At 35.0% G+C, this 27,837-nt stretch overlaps 2 protein-coding genes across 6 annotated transcripts in view; both read right to left on the bottom strand.

Annotated features, from left to right (window-relative positions):
* The window catches only part of HELLS (helicase, lymphoid specific), a 51,407-nt gene extending 36,659 nt beyond the window's left edge, over positions 1-14,748 (bottom strand). The window contains exons 1-6 of one of the 2 annotated variants that reach the window (XM_037805159.1): positions 13,925-14,748; positions 13,390-13,511; positions 8,103-8,225; positions 6,535-6,591; positions 3,576-3,612; positions 3,425-3,489 (exon numbers count right to left, since the gene is read on the bottom strand). In XM_037805159.1, coding sequence (XP_037661087.1) covers positions 3,425-3,489; positions 3,576-3,612; positions 6,535-6,591; positions 8,103-8,225; positions 13,390-13,511; positions 13,925-13,955 — 435 coding nt within the window. In that variant the 5' untranslated portion in view covers positions 13,956-14,748. Of the gene's footprint in view, positions 1-3,424; positions 3,490-3,575; positions 3,613-3,743; positions 3,862-6,534; positions 6,592-8,102; positions 8,226-13,389; positions 13,512-13,924 lie in introns of those variants that run through there. The other variant, XM_037805160.1, reaches the window with a different exon arrangement.
* A 2,706-nt stretch (positions 14,749-17,454) lies between these two features.
* TBC1D12 (TBC1 domain family member 12) overlaps positions 17,455-27,837 on the bottom strand; it is a 205,416-nt gene continuing 195,033 nt past the window's right edge. For 3 of the 4 annotated variants that reach the window (XM_037804426.1, XM_037804427.1, XM_037804425.1), the window contains 2 exons: positions 22,258-22,516; positions 17,456-21,487 (listed from right to left, as the gene is read on the bottom strand). In XM_037804426.1, coding sequence (XP_037660354.1) covers positions 21,419-21,487; positions 22,258-22,516 — 328 coding nt within the window. In that variant the 3' untranslated portion in view covers positions 17,456-21,418. Of the gene's footprint in view, positions 21,488-22,257; positions 22,517-27,837 lie in introns of all 4 variants that reach the window. The other variant, XM_037804424.1, reaches the window with a different exon arrangement.

Genomic DNA, 27,837 nt, shown 5'->3' with positions numbered 1-27,837 from the left:
GTCATATGATGATGGGAGCACAAACTGGAGTTTCTAAGCAGAAAGGAGAAAGGCAGAGAACAGATTCTCTCTCATAGCCTCCAAACCTAACTTCAGAGAATTTCTGTTTTTTAAGCCACCAGGTTTGTGGAATTTTTTTATGGCAGCCACAGAGATACTAATACAGATATGTACAGGTCTCCACAGCTTATAAAGACAGGTTTGATACTAGATATCAAATTGGAAGTCCATAATATCATCTAGGTGAAGTTACTGGTTTGGATATGATCATGCAGTCAGAATATACCAATGGGGGACAGATGCAAACTGCTTGAACTGCATGAGTAAGGGAAAAGGAAATATGTGTGTAGGCTACACTTTCAAAAAGCTTTGGAGATAGAGAGCAGTTATCTAAATTTTTAAGAAAAAAATTTAAACCCACAAGACACAAAGACAAATATACTTCCAATTCAAGGACAAAGGCCAAGTGATGAGGGAAAGATTGAAGTTAAGAAGGGATGAGTTGAAAGAGCAATATAGCAGAGTGTTCAACTGGGTAATACAAAATATAAATGCATCCGTAAGTTTAGATTCTTTAGCAAGTAAAATTTGGGTTAAATTTTTAAGAACGGATGGGATTTATTTAGGAAAGAAGGCAGGAAATGAGTAAATATACAGAGGGAGGAATAACTGGTATGCTTACAAATGTCAACAGTCAGGTGATCTAGTAAAATATAAATATGTTTAAAATCCTTCAATGACTTCCTGCCATTCTGATAATTTTAAACTCATGATGGTAGCCAACAAGCCAGCTCTTATTAGTTGGCCCTGATTACATTTATAAACTCACCTGTCACCACTCTTCTCTTACATATAAACCTAGGACAAACTGAATTTCTTCCAAGGTTTTTGAACTTGCCATGTTCTCCTTTACCTTTGGATATTTGTTCAAGACTATTACTTCTTCTAGAACATCTCCCCATTATTTTCAATATATCTTACTATTTCCCGCACTTCCCCTTTAAATGATTTAACTTTTTTATCCCCCAAACCTCAACTTAGATGTCACTTCCTAGATGAAAATTTTCATGAACCTCAAGTCTGAGTTAAGAGCCCTCTATATGCTCTCCGATTCCAAATGGAGTCGAGAGGTCACTCTGGTGGACATTCTTATGCAATATATAGATAACACCTCTTAGGCTTTAATGTATTGGAATAGCTAGAAGTAAATACCTGAAACTACCAAACTCCAACCCAGCAGTCTGGACTCCTGAAGACAATTATATAATAATGTAGATTACAAGGGGTGACAGTGTGATTGTGAAGACCTTGTGGATCACACCCCCTTTATCTAGTGTATGGATGAGTGGAGGAATGGGGATAAAAACTAAAGGACAAATGGGGTGGGATGGGGGGATCATTTGGGTGTTTTTTTTTCACTTTTATTTTTTATTCTTGTTCTGGTTCTTTCTGATGTAAGGAAAATGTTCAGAGACAGATTGTGGTGATGAACACATAACTATGTTATCATACTGTGGACAGTGGATTGTATATCATGGATGATTGTATGGTGTGTGAATGTATTTCAATAAAACTGAATTTAATAAAAAAAAATTAACAAAAAAAAAAAAAAAAAAAAAGAGCCCTCTATATGCTCTCTATAGCACCCGATTTTCCAAATATAATCGACTGCCTACTTATGTATATTTCCCACTAGATGTAGGCTAAGGTCAAGGACAGTGTTTGCCTTTGTTTACTAATGAACCTCATCCATGTATGAGCAAGTCTGCCTACAGCAGATACCCCACAATCATTTGATGAATTACATTAACAGCTTGTGTGACTGGCTCCACTTCAATAAAACATCTTAGCAGTGTCTTTCGAACTACAGGTTATGTGAGTACAATACTTAATTTTGTGGGTCCTGACTTTTAGTTTTAAATTAAAAGATAAAACAAAATGAAAAATAGTTGAATGCATCCCTAGAGTAAAGGCAAGTAGTATTATATTCAATATTACATTTTATGAAGATTTAAAATGTTTGAATTTCAGACAAAATAAAAATGCAGTGGGCAATAAAGTTAGGATTTTTTAAATCCTAAGAATGTGACACATAAAGAAGATGACTAAGGACATTTAAACTTTGTCAGAAATTGAAGATGCTCCTTGATTTATTCCTATATTATGAAGAAACAAGTGAGAAGGGGGAAAAAAAGATCTGGTTTGAGAAATGATTTCAGTTCCCTAAAAATCTTCAACAAGGAATGCATGATAAAACAAAGCTCTTAAGATAAGGTTCTGGGGTTATAAGATCTATTATGATAATAATTTCTGATAAGACCTAACCCAAACTCCTTAAACAGCTAGTACCATCTTCTTCCCTAAAAAAATACTTCTCTGTTCTAGTCAGATAATATTCTTATTGCTCCCCGGTACTATGCCTAAATCTAACCTCTATGCCTCTGCTTATGTTGTTCACACAACTAGATAGAGTTCCTGACACCATAAAAGTCCACTAAGGTACTTAAAAAACATATGAAAATTGGAAAAGTAAAAGCAATTTCTGGTATCTATATAGCCTGAATAAGAAAATCTGTACAGATTGATGCTAAAAACAAATCTGCCACTTAAAAACCTAATAATACGAAAGTCTATGGAAGTTTGTAGCTTGAAGAATACACAGATTTGCTATTGTGGCGATTCTAGTATGTGTGTAATCTGAACTTGGAGTTGATAGGAAGGAATTCTTTACAGCTTTATTGTTGATAAATATAACTAGCTCAGAACTATATAAAACTATGAAGAATTACACTGCCAACAAACGTGGCCTCGAATTTAAGTTTTGTGTAAGAGAGTGTGTTCTGACAGAACAGCAGCAATGACAGAATATTCTAGAGCAGCTACCTGGATTAAAGAGCTTCCAACAGGGAAAAAAAGAACTTAACTACAATAGTAACCTCGGTTTTCTACAGATATAATGCAGTAGACTTAGAAAATAAACAATTTCTGGATTTAAAAAAAGTCTATGAAAGTAAGATGACATCAAGTTGCAGATTAATGTCTACTGAACATTAGTAGAGAATTTCAAATTTCCTGGCAGTTTCACCTAAAGGACATATAATATTAAATGGGAAAACATATTTAATGAAATAAATATAGAATATTAACTAAAATATCTCTTAATGCTCCTTTTAAAAATGAAACAAGTTTCTTTTCTCCATTACCTACAGCTAAAACTTTACATACTTTATGTATTTATGGTTGATTTAAAAATAACACTCTTAATACTAACTCTATTCTTTATGTAATGGTCTGAAAGCAAGGAAGTATTTAAAATAGTCCGAAATACCAAATAACAGCAATCCTTAGCTTTACAACAGTTCAAAACTTACAACATGTTTTGTGAACATCAAATCTTATGTGCCCTCCCCTTTTTTATTTTTACCTCTTTTGACATGATCTCTGAAATATTGTATGATTCATCCTCTCTTCCTCTTTTCTTTCTCACAACTATAAAAAAACACATTTTATTTTTGATAGCAATTAAAGCAGAAATATAAGCAAATATTATTCAAAACTAGAACGAAGAAATTTACCTGGATTCTCTTCACTTGCCTCAACTGAATTTTTAGCCTACAAAACAAGAATTTGGACTATAATTTTTTGTAAGAACCTTTATGGTATTACATATTAAAAGGCACTAACTTGAGAGGAATGCTCCTCACAGTTGAACCACATCCACATTTCTTAACTATTATACTTACCTACATGTAATCTTTTTCTACGTTTCTCCACTATAACTTGCTCTTCACTGTTCCGTTACATTTTTTCCCCAAAGGCTTTATTTTCCTCAATTTTTTTTTTTCATTTAGGAAGAGAAATTTCAAAATTTAAACAAAGAATGCATTTTTATTTTGAAATCACCATGAATATATTTCATAAGTACTTTTATTCTAAAGAATATTATATGGCTATAGCAGAAGGAGTACTCATTTTCAGCAAAACTTATAAGTTAAATACAAGTGAAAGTAGAAATAAAAGAGAACAATGATTGAAAAAATATTAATGAGTAGAGATAAGGGAAAGGAAGATAATGTCAAAAAGACAAAGTTGGAAAAGAATAGTACTATATCAAGAATAGGTGAAGAGTTAGGCGAAATCAGGAGAAATAAATAGAGTAAATTAAAAATTTAAATTAAAATATTAGTAGTTTAAAAAAGAAAGTATCAAAAAGGAATAGTGAGATGAAATGGAATCTAATGGTTGGAAAGGAAAACAAAAACAAACCCTGGTGTAAAAAGTTAGCTAAGAAAAAGTGAAGGATGCATTAAATTAAGAGGATAAAGAGCAGGTAGTAAATGGCTAAGCCAGTAAAATTATCTTATAAACATGTTCTTCAAACACCTGAGAAAAGTCCCTGGGATCAGCAATTGAATCAAATATCAGTTTTTAATAGAGAATTTTGCAGTTTACCTTGTAAACAAAATCAATTATCAGGTGTTCTAAATGACCACTAACCAGCCTAAGAATCAAGAAACCAGACTTACATAGATTTTAGTACACTTATCCAAATGATATCAAGATACCCTAAACATTTTGCCTCTTAGCTTATTAACAGTTCCTAATAAAGGCAGCTTGGTGTAGAAGCTGAAAACAGGCTCTGAAGCAAATCCTGGGCTCAAATCCAGGTACTACCATTTAGTAGATCCAGGTACTACTATTTATTGAATAAGTGGCTTTCAACAAGTTACTTTTATCTCTTTACCTCGGCTTCTTCGTATGTAAAATGGGATTAATAATAGTATCTACCTAATGGAACTGTTTTGAGAATTTAAGAGAACACATGGTAAAGCATAGAACAACTGACATTGTAAGTGCTCAATAAGCATTACCCTTATTATTTCTTTTCACTAGCACAACTGTACTTTAAACAATCCCCTTCAATAAGGCATTAAACCCCTCACATCAGAATAGAGCCTTCCAAAAGAGAACATCAAAAATTCAGGCTGTCCCTGCCAATTTAGTGGGCTGAGCCCTCGATCTGGGGGCCTTCCCCTATGAGGCTAGTTGCTGCAAGGGAGAGGCTAAGCCCAGTTAAAATTGTGCCTAGGAGTTCCCCCCAGAGAGCATCTTTGTGGCTCAGATGTGCCCCCCTCAAGCCCACTCAGCAGGTTAACTCACTACCCTCCCCCCTAAGTGGATGTGACTCCCAGGGGTGTGAACCCCCCTGGCAATGCGGGAAATGACTCCTGGAGAGGAGCCTGGACCCAGCACTGTGGGATTGAGAAAGCCTTCTTGACCAAAAAGAAGAGAAATGAAACAAAATAAAGTTTCAGTGGCTGAGCGATTTCAAATGGAGTCGAGAGAGCACTCTGAAGGGTATTCCTATGTGCTATATCGATATCACCTTTTAATCTTTAGTGTGTTGGAATGGCTAGAGGGAAATACCTGAAGCTGGCAAACTGCAACCCAATGACCTAGATTCTTGAAGACAATTGATGTAGATCGCACAGTGAGACTGTGTGACTGTGAACACCATGTGGCTTGCACTCCCTTTATCCAGTATATGGACAGATGAGTGGAAAAATGGGGACAAAAACTAAATGAAGAATAGGGTGGGATGGAGGGGATGGAAGATTTAAGTACTCTTTTTTACTTTTATTTTTATTTTGGAGTAAGGAAAAGGTTCAAAAATTGATTCTGGGGATGAACGCACAACTGCAGGATGGTGCTGTGAATAACTGTACACCGTGGATGACTGTAGGGTGTGTGAATATATCGCAATTAAACTGTATTTAAAAAAAGTAAATGAACAATGAGGGGGGAATGGGATGTTTTGGATATTCTTTTTTATCTTAATTTTCATTTTATTTTTTTGAGTAACGAAAAGGTTCAAAGCTTGATTCTGGTGATGTAAGCACAACTATATGACAATACTGTGAACAACAGATTGTACACTTTGAATTATTATATGTTATGTGATTATATCTCAATAAAATTTCTTTTAAAAAATTCAGGCTGACCCTCAATGAATCCTCTATTATCTAAAATGTTATTGGCAAATGTACTAGATTAAGAACTTCCATTCTGATCCCACTACTGCTGTGAGCAAGATACAAATTTAGATTATTATTTTTAGGAATGCGGCTGCCAAGATGAGGCTGAAGCATGAAGTAGAAGTTGTCATTATAGCTTCCAAAAGAGCTGGCCACCAATAAAATGCTGTCAAGTACAACATTTGCAAGATTCTTTCCACAGAAGAAACTAAAACTTTCCCATTATGAAAAATAGTCCACAGAATAGGAAACTGAAGGAATCATATGTTGGCCCTCCTTTCATATCTAAAATACTCAGGAAAATATTTCACACATTTTTATTCAGCACATCACATAAACAAAGACAGGTTATCAGATAAAGTTAAAATAATAGCTGACCAAAAAAAAAAACACCATAAGATAAAGTTAAAATAATAGCTGTCCAAAAAAACCCATAAGAATACAAAAGAATTTGAATTTCCTCAATATTTAAGATAACATACAAATTCTAGCTAGTTACCTTTGTAACTTTTAAAGATTCCTTTTTTCTCTCCAATTTCTCTTTCTTCTTCTGTTCCTGTAAGATAATTTTTTTAGTGTCACAAGTGGAAAATGCATACATCTCAGCTCTCAAATAACTTACATTCATAATGAAGAAAGCAGACATTTCTCTAAAGAAGATACAAAAGTGGCCAAAAAAAAACCATATGAAAAGATGCTCAACATTATTAGCCCTCAGGGAAATGCAAATCAAAACCACAATGAGATACCATTTCAACCCACTAGAATGGCAACTATTAAAAAAACAACCAACCAAACAAACAAACAAAAAAAACCCCAGAAAATAACAAGTTTTGAAGAAGATCTGGAGAAATAGAAACATTCATTGTTGGTAGGAATGTAAAATGGTGCAGCTACTATGGAAAACAGTATAGCAATTCCTCAGAGTTAAGTATAGAATTAGCACATGACCCAGCAATCCAATTCTAGGTATATACCCAAAAGGGTCGAAAGCAGGGACTCGAACAGATATTTGCACACTGATGTTCATAGTGGCATTATTCACAATTGCCAAAACATGGACTTGCAGCTTTATCTGCTATAACCCAAAACAGGAAATATAAATGGTAATCTACAGGTGAATGGATAACAAATTGTGATTCACCTATTCAATGAAATACTCTCAGAAATAAGAAATGAGCTATTAGTATCCTCAACAACATGGATAAATCTCAAAATTATGCCTAGTGAAAGAGCCAAAACAAAATAAGTTTATATACTGAAATATTCCATTTATTTAAAATTCTAGAAAGTGCAAACTACTCTAGTTACAAAAAGATCAGTGGCTGCCTGGAGATGGGAGGCAAGTGGGGAGGGGTAGAAGGAAAAACTTAAAAAGAGGGAGGAGGAATCTTTTGGAGGTGATGGTTGTTATATTCACTATCTTAATTGTGGTGGCTTCATGAATTTATAAGTCAACGCTTATTAAATTGTGTATTTTAAATATGTGCAGTCAATTGTACTTCAATAAATCTGGTTGAAAAAACCAGCACTAGGCAACATAAAATGCACAATTTCCAACTTCCAAAAATATTAGTAGACATGAGAAGATTCACAACTAGGATAAAAATCAGTCAGCAGATGAATGGATCTATGTGTAGTCATAAAATGGAATACCTCTCAGGAATAAAAAGAATGACCTATTGATAAACACAAAACAAGGATAAATCTCAAAAATATGCTGAGCAAACGAAACAAGACACAAAAGAGTACATAACATATGATTCCATTTATGTAATTACTCTAGAAAAAAGGCAATAATAATCTATAGTGACAGAAAGAAGATCACTAGTTATCTGGGGCCAGGCATGAGGATCACTGACTGCAAGATAACTTTTTGGGGTGATGGAAATATTCTTTATCTTGATTGTGCTGGTGGTTACACAGGAATATAATCTGTGAAAACGCATCAAACTGTCCACTTAAAATGTATGTACTTTATTGTAAGAAATTTATACCTAAAAAAAAAAATCTGTTATAAAAAAACATTTTTAAAGCTATTAGCTATAGTTAATCACATATACTTACCTCTAATTGTTGCTGTTCCATTTTAGTCAATAAAAATTTGGAATAGATATTGCTTTTTTCAAGCAAATGTTGAAGTCTCCGGTACCGAATTTCTGTGGACTCCCTATCCCAAGACATGCGAGCCTATCCAACGAGAAAATTTCCAAAAATATTGAAGTTTTTTGACATACATTTTTTTTTTGCATAAGGTTTAAAGAAAATCGTTATACAAATACTCTTCTTGTTTAATGTTTTATTTACAGGATTAAATCCATTTATTAATGATAGTTTATTTTCTATTCCAAAAACTGGAATAGCTGAAAATTTTTTATTCTTGGGTTCAATAGGGAATTCGACAGAAGTAGCTTAAAGACCAAAATATTGAAATTCCAGAAACTGTACATATGGTTACTGGCATCAACTGAATTGCCATTTAAAAAAATACTTGAAATTAAGGGAAATAAATATCTAATTAAAGTTGGATTTAAGTTTTTAAACAAATGCTTTCAGAAAAAAAAATCTTTACATATATTTCATTTGCAAGAACATTAAAATAAAAAAAATCTCATTGGTCAGGAATAAAAAATCTAGTTTTAGAATTTTAAAATTGTATCGTCAAAATATTTCAACTATTGGTGATTTCTTACAAGCTTCTTCTCCTCCCCCCAGTCTGCATGTTCCCCAAAGTTCTGTCGTTATTCCTTAGCTCTCCTTTACTCTCATAGTTTTATGTTTCATATCTATACACTTTAAGTTAAAAACCTGTTTCCATATTGTATTAGTTTTATAAAACATTTATTTTATTGAGTGACCTCTAAGAGTCTACAATATTTGTTTTAGTGGCTGGGGAAAAACCTTTCTATTTACATTGCAAGAAAAGTTACATATTTAAAAGAACAATACCAGAAGGCATAAGATAAAATAACATAAAGCAACAAATAACTTTCTAGAAAGCTCAGGATAGTGAATATTTTAGTATTTGGGTACCATATGTTCTCTTGCAACTACTCAACTGCCTCTGTAGCATAAGTGAATTGATAGATAATACAAAAACAAGTAGGTGTGGCTGTGTTCCAATAAAACTTTATTTACATAAACAGGTGCAGGCCAAATCTGGTCAGCAATTTGCCAACCCAAGATAGATAATAACTATTTGAATTAAAAAAAAAAAAAAAAGGTATTACAGTGAACTTAAGTGAGTCAAGTGAACTCACCCACTAAAGCTAAACATGCAAACCTTACCACAGCATTTTCATTCCTGAGCAAGTGTGTGAGAGACAGAGAGAGCCCACACTCAATGCCAAGACAACAGAAACCATATGAAAAAGGAATCTGTACTTTTTTAAAAGCTCCCCAGACAATTCTACCAGGCAATCAGGATTGACAAATATCTTAAAGAATATTTGGATAGAACATTTTGGAAAACAATGGCAACCCAATTCATCTTGCCTAACATTCAAGACAGTTGTTTAGCCATGATCATGTCTTTAATACTAATTCCTTAACCCTCGTTCAGCCTCATCAATCGGCAAACACGTTTTCAGCACTTCATCTATAATGCTTTACATGAAATTACTTGGGAAGTACGCAAAAATTTTTACTGGTAGTCCACTTATACTACGGATGAGATGACATCTCTAAAATACCTGAAAATGACAAGCATTAAAAGACACGTATATAACTTAGCACTAAACCATGTGGTACAGTCTGTAAATTCTGAAAAATTCAAATAGCTAAGGATGGGGAAGTCAGAGATTTCAGGAAGTAATGAGTTGTATGAAAGGATAAATGAGAGAGCAGAAGGCTCAGCTTGGCTGTTTACTGTAGTAGTCTATGTAGTAAGCTATGGTGGCCAAGGCAAGAGCACTAAGAATCATACTTAAGTAAATTTAGAATTAAAAGGACCTTTATAGATTTAGGTATTACATATCTCTCACTGTACACAGGTTTTAGAGAAACTCCTGACTTAGCCAAGTTATACAGCTATTTAGTAACATATTTTAGTATTTTGCTTTTTCTAGTAAACCACCCCACCTACTTTTCAACCAATATGAATGGAAAAACGCAAATGAAGCAAACAAAAAACCTAACCACCACCCAGTAATTGTGGTTTTAATTTAGAGGAAAGCAGCTAATAATTAAAAGCAGGTTTGAAGGGAAGGGAGGTCACCAGTACATTTTTATATCTTAAATAATACCCCAGTACCTTGTCATGCCAGCTCATCCCGCGATATCTCTAAGACTTGGCATAAGCTAATTAACTTTAATTTAGTGGTTAAGGCTTGACCCTGTAAAATTAGACATCCTTGTATATATTGACTTCTATTTTCCTAGATATAGATATTAAGTCATTTCTATTCTTTCAAAATAAATTTTCCCAATTATAAAGGCAATGACAATAGGATATCTAGGAATAAATCTAACAAAATGCATGCTCACTTCAGAAAAGTTAAATGGTTAAAAAAACAAACAAACAAACAAAAACCATATAAATCATCCATAATCCCACCCAGAGTTAATTCCTATTAACACCTTCTCAAACTATTTTCAGGACAGCCTTTCATTTCTTAAATTCTTACCTTTTAAAATCTGTTTATAAATTTAGTTAAAATATTTTGGGTTTAATTTAGATATAGCCGCTACTTTAAATCCCGTTAGGAATAAACTAGCATATATATTTAAAGTAACATTTTACAATTCCATCAGGGAACAATAATTTATAATTAATAAAAATAGAATAATACAATATCAGTGGTTAGTCTTTAAATCCAGTCTCCCATATTTCAAAATAACTGCAGTAAATCCTCCTATCACTACTCTTTCTTGACCTAGCAGTTGCCTGGGCAGGGAGCATCTCTTGGTGGCTAGAGTGAAAGAGGATCCCAACAGACTACAGAAAAGAAATGTCCCACGGTCCATCCACTTATCTCTCCCAATACCAATCCTAGATATTTTGGGGAAAAAGAGTACTTTTCTCTTCTAAGATGCACAAGCATAACTCAGTTCAATATATTTCAGTCTACACAATATGAATCATTATTCTTTTAACTCTCTAAGAAATCCTCCAATTCAGATTGCTCCCCACCCCTCACTACATACAAACGAATGCATTGCTGAAATCCTCTAGACTAACAATGACTTCTTTCAAAGGGAAATACTGGTGAAAATTCAGAGAAAATAACTGTGGCAAATGAATGTCAAAGTCATTCTCCTGGCTCTTCACAACCTTACAATTGAGAACCTTACAATGAGAAGGTAAGTGCTTCTCATTAAGGAAATTAAGCTAGCTCTTCCTCTCTTAAGTACATTTAAACAAAGCCCATAGATACTATACTCTCCAAAAAGAAAAAGAACCTTTACTTTTGCATAGTGAGAATCATGGCCTCCAAAGACATAAGTATGTTTTAATCTCAAATAAGGAGAGGCTTTGAAAATTATTCTTCAAATTTTCTCCAGGGAGTAACCTAGGGAATAACTTTTTGTCAAGTGTCAAATAAGAAATTAATCAAATCCTTTCAATACCTGTAACACAAAAAGACTATGCAATAACAATGGACTACAACTACAACACCACTTTGTTTTAGTAAATTACACCCTTGTATTAGCAGAAGGATTAAAAAGAACTATACCCTTTTATTAACAGATGGATTAAGTGGATTTTAAAAATGCTATTTTAGGTTCTGTGATGCCCACTTGCTAAAGAAAAACTAGCTACACTACACCTATCCCTCAACAATAACAATTACAACAAATTTTAGGACTGATTGCAAGATGTGTGCTCATAAGCTTGAAAATTTCACTGAAAGTAGAAGTCATTTTGATGCCTAATTTCATCAGCAAATATGAAGATGACAGATTTTTTTTTAGATGTGAAAAGGCTGTTTCTTTCTTTGAAGTAATGCATTTTGGAAATGTTTTCTTATTGTACCTCAGGCATTCCTCTCTTGAAATGGTATTTCCCTATCCAACAAAAGAAGAAAGAGTAAATCTGAAGACTCAAGATTATTCTTACAACCTTTGAGAAGTTGATTCCATTCTGGGAACTTGACCCAGGATTCACACTTCACAATTTACCTTGTTACATGGCTAGTAATCATATTTATTTTATCATGTTTAATATATTCAATAAGCACATTATATATCTGTTATATACGACATAACATTATATTTATAATATAAAAGAATATTCTTTTATTATAGTTATTCAATAGGTATTTACCGGTTGCCTACTATTTGCTAGCTACTCAGCCTATAAACACAAAACAGAAAGCAGTGCCCTCAAGAACCTTATACCTCAGTGAGAGGGAATCAAATAAGTAATAACAATACTGTGTGGTGAATAAAGTACTGTGGGAATATACAGAATGAAGAAAAATGGTACAGGGCAGACCTGTCAATTCTATTAATTCATAACTTCCCTGAAGCAAAAGGGGTTAATGTGACTTAAAGCCTGAGCGCAAATCCGAGTTTGGCGCTTAAGTGTCACCCTGAATGCCTCAGCTTCTTCACTTGTAAATGGGAACAATCATCATAATATTGGAAAGGCTAAATAAATCAATACAAGTAAATCACTTAATAGGCAATACACAAAAGCTGGCTATCATTCCTTTTCCTGCATATGCAACAATTAGGCAGCAGGGTGGGGCATCAAAACATACGTAACAGGAATTCAATCTACCAGAGGTTAAAACTGCTTTTAGTAATCTTGTACTTTGTACCAGAAAATCACAAGTACAACAACTTGTAAATGAAAAAGTATCCCACATTTTTTAGATAAAGAAACTTATTTAACGACAGTCCAAAAGAAGCCAAAAGAAAACAGAAAGCAAGCTGATCACTTAGAGGGATTCAGCATTAAACTGGAAGTCATTAGACCTGGATTCCAGCCAGACTTTGATTGAGACTATCTTCTATTCTCAGTCTAGCGCATTACTAAGGGTTTTAGAGATTTATGTTGCCATCAGGCATCTATTTAAGGGGTTAATTAAAGGAAATAAGGATGACAAAGAATACACTATGGACTTTGGAAGCAATTATGAAGGCAAAACAAGCACTCTGAAATGCTCACTTGAAATAGAGATGAGACCATTTTATAGTTTATCAACACTACATATCTCATATTCTCAAAGAACGTGCAAAGGTTTTTCAATGCTAGTATCTGTAAACATACAAATAAATAACAAAGCCGTTTTGAAATTTATGAAAAGCCGGCTAAATAGTAAACCTAAGGAGACAAACGACCCCTCCGAGGAAACATTAGTTACTACTGGCTTTAACCACGATGAACTTGATATTACTCCCAAATTACCTTTTCTAGCATCTTCCTCTCTTTCTCAAGTCCAGCAGCCTCAAGCTGTTCTTCCTCTTCTAGCATGGCTGGGGTAATCACGGCAGTCTCCGGATGCTCAACCATATCAGGAGCTAAGGACCCTAAAGAGGGCAGAAGTCTTTTAAATTTGTAGTTTGAAGAGATTATCAATTATTCAACTACTGCATTAAACATCTCCTTCCTCTTCCCAAATGTATCTGAACCAAAAGTTAAAGATCCATAGGGACGCCAGCATCACCTTTCAGAAGACGTCCCAGTCTTGGCAGTATCAACAAGTTGCCTAGACCTAGTTTACCATTCGGGGTGCTCGGAAAATGGAGTTCCCCCTTGCAAAACCTTCCGTGTCATGCAAATATGTGCGAATATGGGGTGTCCTCTACTCAACTCTTACCCTTCCTTCATTCCTCACTCCCTGCCCAGGGTCGGCTCCCTCCCCCAAGCTCAGCAGCAGCCTCCATGCTGACCCCTCACGGGACGCCGCCACAGCGTGGGGAAAAAGGTTCTTCTCACTCACCGCCGCTACTCGCGGGAGGCTCCGCTGGCATGGCTGGATACGCACCCGGGGACCGGACTCCTACCCTCAGCACCTGCAATGCCGCGCGCTAACTCCTCACAGCCGTAGGCGACCCGACCCTTCTCGCCAGACCTCCAGCCAGGGAAAAACGCGCGCTTCTCCTTCGCGGGAAAACGGTGTTATCTCGCGGTATTTCGTGCTCCCCGCCGCCTTCGAGCCCTGGCGGCGCGAGATTTGGCGCGGTTTGGTTTTCGCCGGGAACTACCTGTGGTGACCGGGAACGTTTACCTCAATCACGAGCTTGGGGAACCAGCAGAATTCAACCTTTAACTAGCTATGTGATATTGAGCAAGTCTGCTAACCTCGGAGGCCCCCCAGTTTTCTCATGTTTAGTGATGGTGCCGCATTAAGCATTAGTTTTCCAAGACACCTTCACACGCTTTGATGTGATTAAATCATCCCAACCGATGGTCCTTTAGGTAGGAAAGATGTATGCGTATTCAGGTGTGGATCCCAGAAAACAAGAATATCGCCAACTTCGCCTGCCACTCGCAGTGCGCTGAGTGAAAAATCTTCCAAAAATGACCTAGATAAAAGCTTTTTTGTGGCTAGGCCGGGGAGAGGAAGGAATAGATAAATAGAGGTAGGAAATTAAGATTATGGGTGGGTTCAAGGAAGTTTTAAGATAAGAAGGAACTGAATACAGTGATAAATCGGGCACAGTGACCAACAGATTAAGGAACCAAATAGGCAATAATCAGAATGTGCACCTGAAGGAAGAATCTGAACATTTCTTGTCACTGGTTTTCCTTTCAACCTTCAAACCAACCCTTTCTTGACTGCAGTCCCTTTAAATTATTTCCCGGTTTCCCACTCCCCTTTCCCCATTTCCCAGAATTTATGGTATACCTGCCATATAACCTGTTGCCTTCATTTCTGACTCCAGTAAGTTTAATGATATTTGCATAAAATTTAAGTTTGCAGTACACATCCATCGTAACCACCTTCAGCAACCTCCATAACTACACTCTAAGGTTGGCAGAGCAGGTTATTTTTATTTCTACATTACAGATGAAAAATTAATGCTGAGAGGTTAAATCTATTTGCCCAGTACCCTATAATAAGTTTGTAATAGAAAATCCAGGTCTTTGGAATACTAATTAGTTTTTCAAAGATAAAATGTATCCTCATTAATAACTACTACTAAATTCTACCTCCTAATAAAAGACAATACTCTACTTGAGTTTTGACCTTCAGCAACTTTTCCATCAAAATTTCTATCTACCTAACTTTTTGAAGCACTGCTTTTTCCTAAGTTTCTTTCTAATGCATTGAAAATCTTACCTTGTTCCTTCTTTTGAACTTCATTGTGGTCAACCAACATTCTAAAATCAGTCCTCCATCCTTTGTTTTTCTCTATATGTACTTCTGTTCCTGTTGCATCTGCTCTACAGGCTTCAATGATCAGCTCAAGACTGACAAATTTCCCTTAAATCCCTAGAGAGAGTGGGGAAATCTGTCCAACCACATGAGATGGAGTTCACAGCAATTTCATCTGATTCTCGAAGGGCAGACATCTCAACTAACTTCTGCCCCACACTTGTTAATAAAAGTGCACTGGTGCATTTCCTGACACATCTTTGTCATTGTGCAGACCCTACTACCCTCAGTAGCTGTGAAAAGTTTTGTTCATTCCCTCTTATTTAAGGGCCTACATGTAAATGCTTCCTGGGTACCAGGAACTGTTCTATGAGTTATAAGGCAATGAAAATAGAAGAAAAGCCTGTTGATATGGAACTTACATTCCAGGAGTTTGGTAAGTGGGGTGGAGGGGAGAGGTAACAAGTTCTTTGCAAAATGTTACAACAGAGTGACTGGGTGGTTATTTTAGATTTGGTAATCAGGTATCTCTGCATAAGTAAGAGACACTTACGCAGAAGACCAAATGCCAAGAAGCCAGGCAGGAGAGGAGCAGTCCAAGCAGAAGTTACAGCTAGTGCAGAGAGTAAGGCAGGGATAAGCCTGGGCACTTTTAAGTATCAGAAAGGCCAATATGACTGAAGCAGAGTTAGCAAGGGGGAGCAAGGCGAGTGGCACAAAAGTCAGAGGTAGACCTGTCTGGATGAGGCATTGGGATTTTCTTCTAAGATGTTACAATTCATTATTTTTCCCTACCCCCACAAAATGTGTTCCTCTTCTAGAATCCTTTTCATATTAATGAAGTTACCAAGAACCCAATCATAGAAGTAAAACAAAACAATAGCAAATAAAACCTCTTCCCTTTTGTTTACACTAAATGACCCCACTTGCTGCCTATCTCACAAAGAAAACAATTAGCCAGAACTCCCTTCAGCTTCCCAACACCAAACTTAAAAACCTTCCTGCATCTGAGCACCTTTTCCGCTTTCCATTATGTGCTTTGGATCCAACACCCTTTAGCCTATTCAGGCATCTTAGATTACTCATGATCCCATAGGATCTTTGTTTCATAATCCACTCGCTACTGAATCTTTTCCATTAGTATTTAAATACTCAAATCTCTCTCATTTTTAGAAAGGGGGAAGAGGGAACCTCTTTTTTTCCCCTCTCTTACCCTTTATAGCTAATTTTAAAATAATAACCTACTCGAGCAATCTTTATTTCTTTGCCTCCAACTTCAACCATTTGTCTGGCTGCCACACTGAGCAAACACCAAAGTACAGTTACTAAGGTAATCAGTATCCTCCATTCTGCAAATTAAATGGACATCTCTCGGTACTCATCTCAACTTCATTATAGCATGACACTGTCAATCACTCCTTTATGGAAACACTCTCACCCTTTGTCTTTTCTGACCCCACACTTTCCTGATATTGCTATTTCTGACCATGATAGGCTGATTCTCCTCAACCCAGCCTTTAAATGTTGAAGTTTCTGAGTGAACAGGAAATAGTTTGAGTTTCTAGCCAATTGCATAAGCTCTCAAATAGAAAAATTTAAAAGAAGAGGGAAGTTCACTGAGGAATGGACTAAAACAAAAACAACCAATCCACCCATTTCTATCATAGCTAGGCTAGCTTATTTTATTAAACACCTACCTTGTGCCAAGCACTATTTTGGGTATTAGCAATTCACTGGTAAACAAGATAGACAATGTTTCTGACCTCATAGAATTTACACTGTAATGGAGAAGACAGACAGACAACTATATAACACAATGTCAGCCAGTAAAGGATATTTTAAAGAAATATGAAGTAGAGTAAGGTTATGAGAGTGACAGAGTATGGACGTTGAGAGAAAAGACCTCCTCTGAGGAAGTGATATTAAGCAGGGACTGAATAAAGAGAGACTATAAGCCATGAAAGACCTGGACAGAGAACATTTTAGACAGAGGTAACAAGAGTAAAAACGCTTAGGTAAATAGGAGTTTGGCAGATTGAAAAATGCAAGAAGTCCACTGTGCCTACAATGGAGTAAAAAAGGTTTAATGGTAAGTGAAGCTGGAGAGGGGCAGAAACCAGAACAGGTAGGACCTTACAGACAAGGAGAAAGAGTTTGGGTTTTTATTATGAGGAATGTCTTTACAGGATCTTGAACAAGGAAATGATAGGAAAATTTACACTTTTAAAAGATCATAAAACATGTAGAATAATTAAAAATTTGATGAAAATTGTTTAATTTTCAAGGGCTCACAAAAGAGTTTAAAAATCAGCTCAGAAGAAATACTACAATTAAAAAGCAATAAATTACCTTATTGCAACACAATTTTTTAAATCAGTTGGTATAATTTAAAAATAGAATAAGCACTATCATTCAAACCCTTTCCAATTTATCTTCTTACTTTAAACTAAAGTCCAAACCTTGACGTTCAAAGCCTTTTACAATATACAAAGGTTTCAATCAAGTAAATATTTCCCTTTCAAAGTTTAAGGATAAAGAACTAAAATTAAAAGCCTTGTGATTTATGTAGTAATCAAAACAAATCTGCTTACCAAATTATCAATTTTGCTGAGACCAAGAAAATTTGAAGCTTCAATTTCTGCTTTTATACCATTGTGCATAATATAATGCCTGAATTTTAAAAATGTTAACAAAAGTATATATCCTACTGTTGTTGATTTTATATACTCCTTCAAGTCTGTATTAGCTTATAATTTACATTTTTATTACAAAAATGATTTTCCGAATATACAGCAATAATACAAAAGTCATTTTACCTTAAATAAAATCATGAAATTTCTATTTACTTAAATGTTCAACAAATAAAAGACTTTTGCAATGCATTTTTTTTTTTTAAAAGTTGAATATCCTTCCTGATGTCTACTGGAAAATATATCCAGCCCACTGAATGAAGTCAACATGGTAAAACTTCAGTAATTGGAAGATCAACATGAACAGTAGAAAGGAAAGAAATGAAATTTTGCCAATTTCCCAAGTCTTGCAACTTTATATAGCCTATATTAGGAGGCAATGCTTGGCACATAATCAGGCTTATCAAATGTTCATGCATTTTATTCAAAGTACCATAAAGACTACCTCTATTGCAATTACACTGCTAGTAAGCAAATACTACGGTTAAAGAACAAGACATTCTCTGAAATACTTAGCTTCCCTGAAATTTTATTTACGACTTCTGTTGCATTTTAGTTTTCACATGTTGCAAATCGGTGAAGTTCTAATTTAATTAGACGTTAAACTACATTTGGGAATTCGTTATTCTGGATGTTGCCTTGACAAGAGCAAAATAATATGAATTCAATACAAAATCACTTTTCTTCCAGAGGTAAGGCCATTTTCTGACACAGTCAATTAATCAAGGCAAATTAAAATCTGATTTTTCCAATGCTGTTTCACACATTTTTGCCTCTTCTATACCTAATCCCTGCTGTCCGAATATACTCTCAGAATATAAAATAATTTATTTTATTCAAACAAAAATAGGAGATGAGAAATCAAAATAAACCATATGGCATTATGAAGATAAATTATTTCATGATTTATATGCTTTAGAATTACACCCTCCAATGGTGTAGTCTCTAGCATTGACTATTGTATGTAAAGATATCATTTGTTCCTAAGCTACAATGAAAGCTATTATCCAGAAGTCAGAGGGTTTGGCAATCTCAATGCCCTTTTGCAAATACTACCTTACTTTTGCAAAGTCAAGCAAATATACTTAAACCAATAATATTATATGAAATAAAAAAGTAATCAGCAAAAGCTGACTTTAGAAAACCAAGCTAGTTATTGGATTCTAGTAGCATTAAAATAGTGCAATGTAGACCTGAGCTAAAGGAACAATAAAGTGACAAATCATTGTATATATAGAAATCCAAAATTGATTAAAGTAGACAAACAAATGAAACATCATATTAAATTTCATTCTCTTGAAGATTTTAGGAGAAGTCATTTTTTAATTGAAAATATACTTTAGCCAAAAGCAAAACAAAACAAAAAAAACAAAAACAAACTGTTAAACACTGACCACATAAATAACCACATATTGCCTACATAAGAGGTTGAAAGGAAGATACAGTACAATATTTTGGCTGCCAGTATTGCCAACCTCAAGAGGCCGAAGGCCTACAGCATTTCTTGGCAGAAAATTCAGCAAAAAAAGTTTCTTCCTTTTTTTTTTCCAGGTGTCGTTAATAAAACTAGGTATCTCAAAATTAATAAAGACTCATTTCAAGTAATTACTCTGCTTACAGTTTTATTTACACAGTAATTGTTACTAGTGGTTTTTAATGAATTCCCTATATTTACATTATATATACATATTTATATTTGAAATGTAAAGAACTGTACAAAAATAAAAATAAGAAAAAGAAAGAGAGTAACTTAGATCCAACTCAGAAAACAAAGACACAAAAGTAAGATTAAGTTTATGCATGTAGTATAACCTCAATGAGATTACTGCCAGGGGTCACATTCCAACTTTGTCAGGGCCAGCAATATAAAGTAGTGGTTACTGGAGTTAAATGATCATCCTAAGACATATATTAAGACCCTATTAAGACTTCCTCAATATTTTATTACACTACTGATTTCCACTAAGCAAGCCCGTGACAAGAGTTAACTTCTGAGGGTGGTCTCATTAGTAGTCCCTAGGCTACAATGACCCATAGGTAAAAATATAGGGATACCCTCTGGTCCCATATCCCTAAAAAGGCAGTCATACACTAAGATCTCAGGCTTGTTAGTTTGAAGACTATATACCACTTACAGAAATAGTGTGCTTAACTATTGTTTCAAAACAAATTGCAACAAAAAAGCACACAATAAATCTAATTATTAACCAGATAGCATGTGATACAGACAGTGCTCATAATACTCAAGGGATATATTTTAGGTTCAGAATTAATAATATTAAAATAATAAAGTTAATGCCAATTTACCAATATTAATAATTTCTTTATCCACAATACCATCAAAGTTAGACATTAGAAAAAAAGTTAATTTTATCTTTTTCTTTTACTCTTATTTCCATTGATTAGAAAATTATGCACAGTGTTTTATAAGTCATGGACTTAACTATATATTAAGATTTCAAATTTCAAGCTGGAATTAACAAATTTTGTTTCTACAAACAGTAGAGGATTTTTAACAAAAAATAACCCAAGTCTTGCCAAAGAGCATGCTACATAAGAATTCTCAAAATTCATTACTCTGTACTTTAACCAGTGAAAAACTTCATTTATATTTATGGACTTACTGCCAATGCCCCCTGAAGTCCACTAAAGTGCAAAGAATTTTCTTTCTACCCTTATTTAGTTTTTCTAGTGTTAAATTACTAGATGAACAATTTCTTAGACTAGAAACAGAACAGCTAAAATTCTCTGAGTGACAGGAATTCCTTAAGGAAGAGAAACAATATCCCTTCAAATATGAATAGATACGAAACTATGGAAAAACATCCAAACAAATGTTAAATAATCTCCCACAAATGTTTTCAGATCCCAGATAACCCAAATTTGCCCCAACTGGTGAATGGGGCTAAATGACAACCTCAGTGACTTACGAACAAAATTGCTTATTTCTGGTCTACAATATCTTCAAGCAGTCAGAATTAGAGATAATATCTATACTCAGTTGTTCATTTCAAATAGTGTTTTGAAGGTTAAAGTAGTATTTAACAAACCGCTCTGACCTCCAAAAGTGCCACTGTGGTAACAGTTAAAAAAGAAAAGATGTGATAAAAATTAAGTATTCCCAAAACTATTTAAAAATTTTATTGCATTAGACAGTTCACCCCAATTTATAGAGTATGAACTAGCCATTTAAACTTCTTCCTTTGTAAAATGGCTCTCCCTACAAAATACTTATTTAATAATACTGCCAAATAGGTTACTCAATTCATTTACTTCAGCCATGGAATTCAAAAACAGCAGTTTTCCATCTCTTGATTCTTTTGGATTTCTCCAACATTTTCCTCCATGCTTTTTTACATAGGAAACAAAAACTTTTTTAAAAAACCTATTTTTTGAATTTCAGTTAGTTGGTTAATTTTGAAGATTAGCTTTTCAGAGCAGGACTATTGTTCTTGTCTCCATCTTTAATATCCTTCATTACAGATGCAAAAACCTAGAAATTATACAAAATAAAGATTAATCCTCAAAAACTACCACCTAGATTAAAAAGATTTAAATAACTATAGTTTATCATCATGAAAAACATAAGTTTAGTATACTTAACTCTGTCCCATGAGAAACAGCCATTCTCAAATTCTCTTGTTTTTTTAAACTCAATTTTATGAAATAAGATTAAATTCCAGTTTTCATCACTTGTAAAAAATTCTGAAATAACTACTTAGTAACAACATCTTCTGGACCAATATTCCTCCATTTCATTGTCATAAGCAATTAAGCTATGAACTTATTATGCTTACCGTGTGTTTCATTCCTGGAGCAAGTGATAATGCTATCTTTTATGTCACTCAGCTTCCTGGTATGTTTGTTTTCCTAAGAAGACTAAACATCTAAAAGCCAGGATTATACACTATATTCTTTCTACTATAAAACCCTTAGTACATAGCAGGTGTTTAATATAATAGGTTTTTTTTTTTAAAATACCGAAGTAATTATATAACTGCTCTGCCAGATACATGGTTATTCTGCATTTTATTTCATTAAATTCAAAAAATATTATTGGACTTGCATAAAAATAAAACCACACGTGTGTATAAGTGAAAGAGGGGAAATCTGCTGTAAACTCTTATTTTATCAAAGTCAAAAATTATTTTTTGAGATACATATTCATATATTTTAAATTTACTTGAGAAATACATAACTTTTTTTTAATAAAAAGTCAGCTATTTTAACACATCTATTAGAGGTGGGAAAATGTCACCCTACCTGAGTCCATTTTTTGGTGCTATTCTGCATCTGAATGGCTGCAATACAGCCAAACAGCTTTTCTGCTGTGATGTCTTCTGGCAATTTAGTTAGAAACTGTGCTATATGAATAAAGTCCATCTGTAGGAGAATATCTTCATACAATCGGAGGATTCCTAATCCAGTCCTAAATAAAAATTCCTCCCCATCTCTGCAAAATACATCCCAGACTCGACAGGCCAGATCAAGTGGTAATGATTTGCTATAGAGGGTGAAGATCCTAAAATGAGAGGGAAAATTAATTATTGAAAATTTTCATTCATTTATTCACTCACTCATTAAGCATCTCTATATAAAAAGAACAGTGCTTAATTAGGGATAAAAAGGCCAATAAGATATGGCTTTTTCCACCAAAGAAAGTTAGTGGGAGATTAAATAAAAAGAACAAAATTTTGTAAATTTACAACCTTATCTAGAGAGAAGGCCTAATGCAAACTAGAGTGGCAGGGTAGCCTAGTGGTTATGGGTATGGGCTCTGAAACCAGAATGCCTGAGTGTAAATCCTGGATTTGCCTCCTAGTAGCTGTGTGACCTTGAACAAGTTATCTTTTCTGTGCTTCAGTTTCCTTACCAGTAAAATAAGGCTAATATACTACCTACCTCTCAGGATTGTTTTAAAAAATTCAAAGAGTTAATAAATGTCAAGTGCTTAGAATAGTGTCTGGTACTTCAGAAATGCTCAAAAAAAAAAAAAGTTACTTACTCTTATTTTATGAGGAACCCATGTTATCTTTAACTAATCTAACACAAACCCATAAAGTTTGACTTCTTTCCTTTTTCTTCCCTTTTCACAAACATTCATTGCTTATTTTCCCTCCACAAAGCTTTACTCACTACTTCTTTTCAAGCATGTAAGCCCTTCAACAGAATTGCCAAAATGGTTTTTCCCATCCTTTCTGACAATATCTAATCATGTGATTCTTTAACTAGTAGTGCTTTGGGGTGGCATTCTGGTTGGGGATGTAGGGAGGGTGGATGCTTCAGATTTGACCTGAAGTTGCCTTGGCAAAGTACATAACAGTTTAGAGGGATTGTCTGTTTATTTGAGGTGGTGCTGATGGAACTTGAGGGGAAAAACCAAGGGGTCTTCCCACCAAAAAAATATCCATGCCTTTTAGCATCGCCACTTATTCATTCCTTTATGTTTTGTAAAAATGATTCTGAGATTTGTAGGTAATGAGCTCAATAGAGGCAGTGAAACAAAAATCCATGTCTACTTCTTAAATTAGAACACATATTTCTATATAACAAAAAGCACATTCTTGATGATACAGAGAACACTACTTCACTGTTGAAGGCCTAGGCACAGCTTCTAGTATACAGTAATCATGTATTATTAATTTCGTCCTACTCTCTACATTAACTTTCATTTTGATATGCTCCATGTTCATACTCAAAACTGACAATTGAGATTTTTTTCTTCTTTCATAGAATTAATAATTGATGTTTGTTCTCTGGATCCTATGATATAAAACTCTTCTTCTCCCAATTATTTTGGGTCCTTCCCAGAGGAACTCTAATGTTCCCAGTGGGAATGGAAGAGAAAACATTGAAAAAGAACTTATTAGAAAAAAAAGCATATTTGATCAATACCTATAACTATCTATCTATCTAAAACTTAGTATCATTTACAGGAAACCCACTAGTTTTGCATGATTAAGATTTAAGGTCTAAACATTCCATATGTAGTTTTTTTTTAATTTTTTTTTTAATTTAATTTTATTGAGATTGTTCACATACCATACAATTATCCAAAGATCCGAAGTGCACAATGGTGCCCATGGTACCATCATAAATCATCCATCACCACAATTTTTAGGACATTTTCATTACTCCAGAAAAGAAATAAAGACAAAAAAAAGGAAACTCAAATCCTCCCTTACTCCTAACCACCACCTCATTACTGATTCATAGTATTGATCTACTACATTTGTTACTGTTGATGAAAGAAAGTTAAAATACTACTAACTGTAGTATATAGTTTGCAACAGGTAAATTTTTTTTCTATATGCCCCTCTATTATTAACTTCTAGTTATAGTGTCATATATTTGTTCTACTTCATGAGAGAGATTTCTAATATTTGTACAGTCAATCATGGACATTGTCCAACACAAGATTCACTGTTTTATACATTCCCATCTTTTAACCTCCAACTTTCCCTCTGGTGACATATGTGACTCGGCACTTACCCTTTCCACCACATTCACAGACCATTCAGCACTGTTAGTCACTCTCACAACATGCTACCATCACCTCTGTCCCTTTCCAAACGTTTAAGTTCACCCTAGTTGAACATTCTGCTCATAATAAGCAACTGCTCCCCATTCTTTAGCCCCGTTCTATATCCTGGTAACTTATATTTCATGCTATGGTTTACATACTACAACTAGTTCATATCAGTGAGACCCTGCAATATTTGTCCTTATGTGTCTGTCTTATTTCACTCAATATAGTGCCCTCAAGGGTTCTTCATCAACCCATATTTTTAAGATGGTTTTGTTCACACACGACACATTCCATCCTCAGTAAACAATCGATGGTTCCCTGTATAGTCAAGTATTTACGTATTCACCACCATCACCACTATCTATATAAGGACATCTCCATTTCTTTCACAAAGAAAGAGAAAGAGTCAAAGAAGGTAGAGAGACAGAAGGAAAAAGAAAGAAAGAAAATCAAAACAAAACAAAACATGACAGCTAGGAAGCAACATAGGAAAGACAGAATTAAACCAAAGTAGAATAAAGAGGCAAACATCACCAATGCCAAAAGTCCCATACCCCTCCTCTATGCCTCCCCCCGCCCCCATGCATTTAGCTTTGGTATACTGTCTTTGTTACATTAAAGGAAGCATAATACAATGTTTCTGTTAATTACAGTCTCTAGTTTATAATTCTATTCTATTCCCTCCCCCAATCCCACCCTATTTTTAATACCTTGTAATGTTGACATTCATTTGTTCTCCCTCATAAAAACGTAATTATACCTTTTATCACAACCATTGAGCACCCTAGATTTCACTGAGTTATATAGTCCCAGTCTTTACCTTTTGTCTTTCCTTCTGGTGTCCCACATGCTCCTAACCTTCCTCTTTCAACCATACTCAGTCATCTTTGTTCAGTGTACTTATATTGCTGTGCTACCATCACCCAAAATTGTGTTCCAAACCTCTCACTCCTGTCTTTTCCTGTCTGTAGTGCTCCCTTTAGTGTTTCCTGTAGAGCAGGTATCTTGTTCACAAACTCTGTCATTGTCTGTTTGTCAGAGAATAGTTTAAGCTCTCCCTCATACTGAAGAACAGTTTTGCCAGATACAGGATTCTTGGTTGGCGGTTTTTCTCTTTCAGTATCTTAAATATATCACCCCACTTCCTCCTTGCCTCCATGGTTTCTATTGAGAAATCCACACATAGTCTTATCAAGCTTCCTTTGTATGTGATGGATCACTTTTCTCTTGCTGCTTTCAGGATTCTTTCTTTATCTTTGATGTTTGATAACCTGATTATTAAGTGTCTTGGTGTAGGTTTATTTAGATCTATTCTATTTGGGGTAAGCTGCGCTTCTTGGATCTGTAATTTTGTCTATCAAAGAGACGGGAAATTTTCATTGATTATTTCCTCTATTATTGCTTTTGCTTCTTTCCCCTTATTTTCTCCTTCTGGGATACCCATGACAAACACATTAATGCGCTTCATGTTGTCATTCAATTCCCTGAGACATTGCTCATATTTTTCCATTCTTTTTCCTATCAGTTCTTTTGTGTGTAGGATTTCAGGTGTCTGCTTCTCCAGTTCCTGAGTGTTTTCTTCTGCCTTTTGAGATCTGCTCTTGCATGTCTCCATTGTGTTTTTCATCTCTTGCATTGTGCCTTTCATTTCCATAGATTCTGCCAGTTGTTTTTTCAAATTTTCAATTTCTACCTCATGTTTGCCCAGTATTTTCTTTATACCCTTCATCTCTTTTGTCATATATTCCCTGAACTTATTTATTTGGCTTTTTATTTGATTTAGCATATTTCTTTGAAAATCTTTAATAGATTGCTTCATTAAAATGAAACAATATCTCAGCTGTATCTTGATTGAGGTGTATTGAGATGTAAGTTTGTTCCTTTGACTGGGCCATATCTCCGCCCTTCCCAGTGTAGTTTGTAGTCCTCTGTTGTCTAGGCATCTGGCTTCCCCGGTTACCCCAATCAGATTTTCCCAGACCAGAATGGGTTCAGATCTCAGAATGGGGTTATATTCAGTTTCAACTCTCCCTGAGGGTGTGTCTTAGATATTGACAGATTTTCCTGTAAGGCCTCTAGCTGCTGTGCTTTTTCCCAATGTACCCAGCAGGTGGCATTTGTCAGCCTGTCACTCCTGACTGGTGTAAAGAGGTGTGGTCCCTTTAGTTCTCACTTAGGTTGTTTCTGTTTTAACTGTTTTCCCCCTGGGCTCTGGGGTATGAGTTCTGAAGGGAAGGCCCCACCTCCTTCCCCTTAGGGAAGAAGGCCCCACCTTCTTCCTCCTAGGAAACCCCCTAGGGAGTTATCTTTTGCATTTGAATTGTTCTTTGTCCCTCTGACTGTTATCTCCACCCCTGTCTGGGTCAGAGCGCTGTGAAATGAAAATGGCTGAGGCTGTCTCCACTGAGCCACTTAGGGTGAGAGAGAGAAAAAGGGCTTTTTAAAGTCAGGCATCACTAAAAGCCTTGTCTGCTTGTTATTTTTATAGTTTGTATTCAGCAGTCCACATTTGCTAATTAAAAACCCAGATGGAGCTGGGCTGAGCTATATTCCAGGACTGCGGGTCTCTCCCACAGTGAGGTTTTCCAGCTCAGCCTACCATGTGGGGAGGGGACCCCCAGCACAGTTCCACAGTTTCTACTTACAGATTTTATGCTGCAATCTCAGCCACTCCACCCAATCCAGGCTGATGCACAGTCTGTGGACAGTCATGGTTGTCCCCCAGCAGTTATCCAGATCATTTATTAGTTGTTCCTGGTTATTAACTAGTTGCTCCAGGGGACTTCATATGTAAGCTTAACAACCTACCTTAAGATTAACTGCTCCACGTCTAGCAAAATTCAGCTCCTATAATCAACTGTCTATGACAAGTTAATACAGAAGAGGTGGTATTGGAAAGGTACCAAAAGACATTAGTCCCTAAATAAGGCATCATTCCTCTGTCACAATGTTGGATAAAACCTTGAAAAAAATGAATCCCTCTGTTAAAAAACTACTATCATAACTATCATTTACTTATGAATAATAAAGCAACACCAACGAACTCTTGCTGAGCATTTAGCATGTACTAGGCACTGAACAAGATAATCCATATGAAATATTTACTATCAACTATAAGCCAAGATACAGACATTAGTACTCCCATTTTATAGACAAGAAACTGAAACACAAATTGTAGGATTTCAACCCACAGTCCTTGCTCTTAAGCAAAAGCCTTTTCTATTTGTAAGGGAAAAGTATTCTATATATATATATGACCCTGTGCATGAGATTTATTCTAGTTCCTAAGACACATGAAATGTTATATTTTACTC

This window comes from Choloepus didactylus, chromosome 15, assembly GCF_015220235.1.
Source record: "Choloepus didactylus isolate mChoDid1 chromosome 15, mChoDid1.pri, whole genome shotgun sequence".
In the NCBI taxonomy this organism is placed as follows: Eukaryota; Metazoa; Chordata; class Mammalia; order Pilosa; family Megalonychidae; genus Choloepus; species Choloepus didactylus.
The sequence above is the reverse complement of the archived record's forward strand: the minus strand, read 5'-3'. Positions and strand labels throughout refer to the sequence as shown.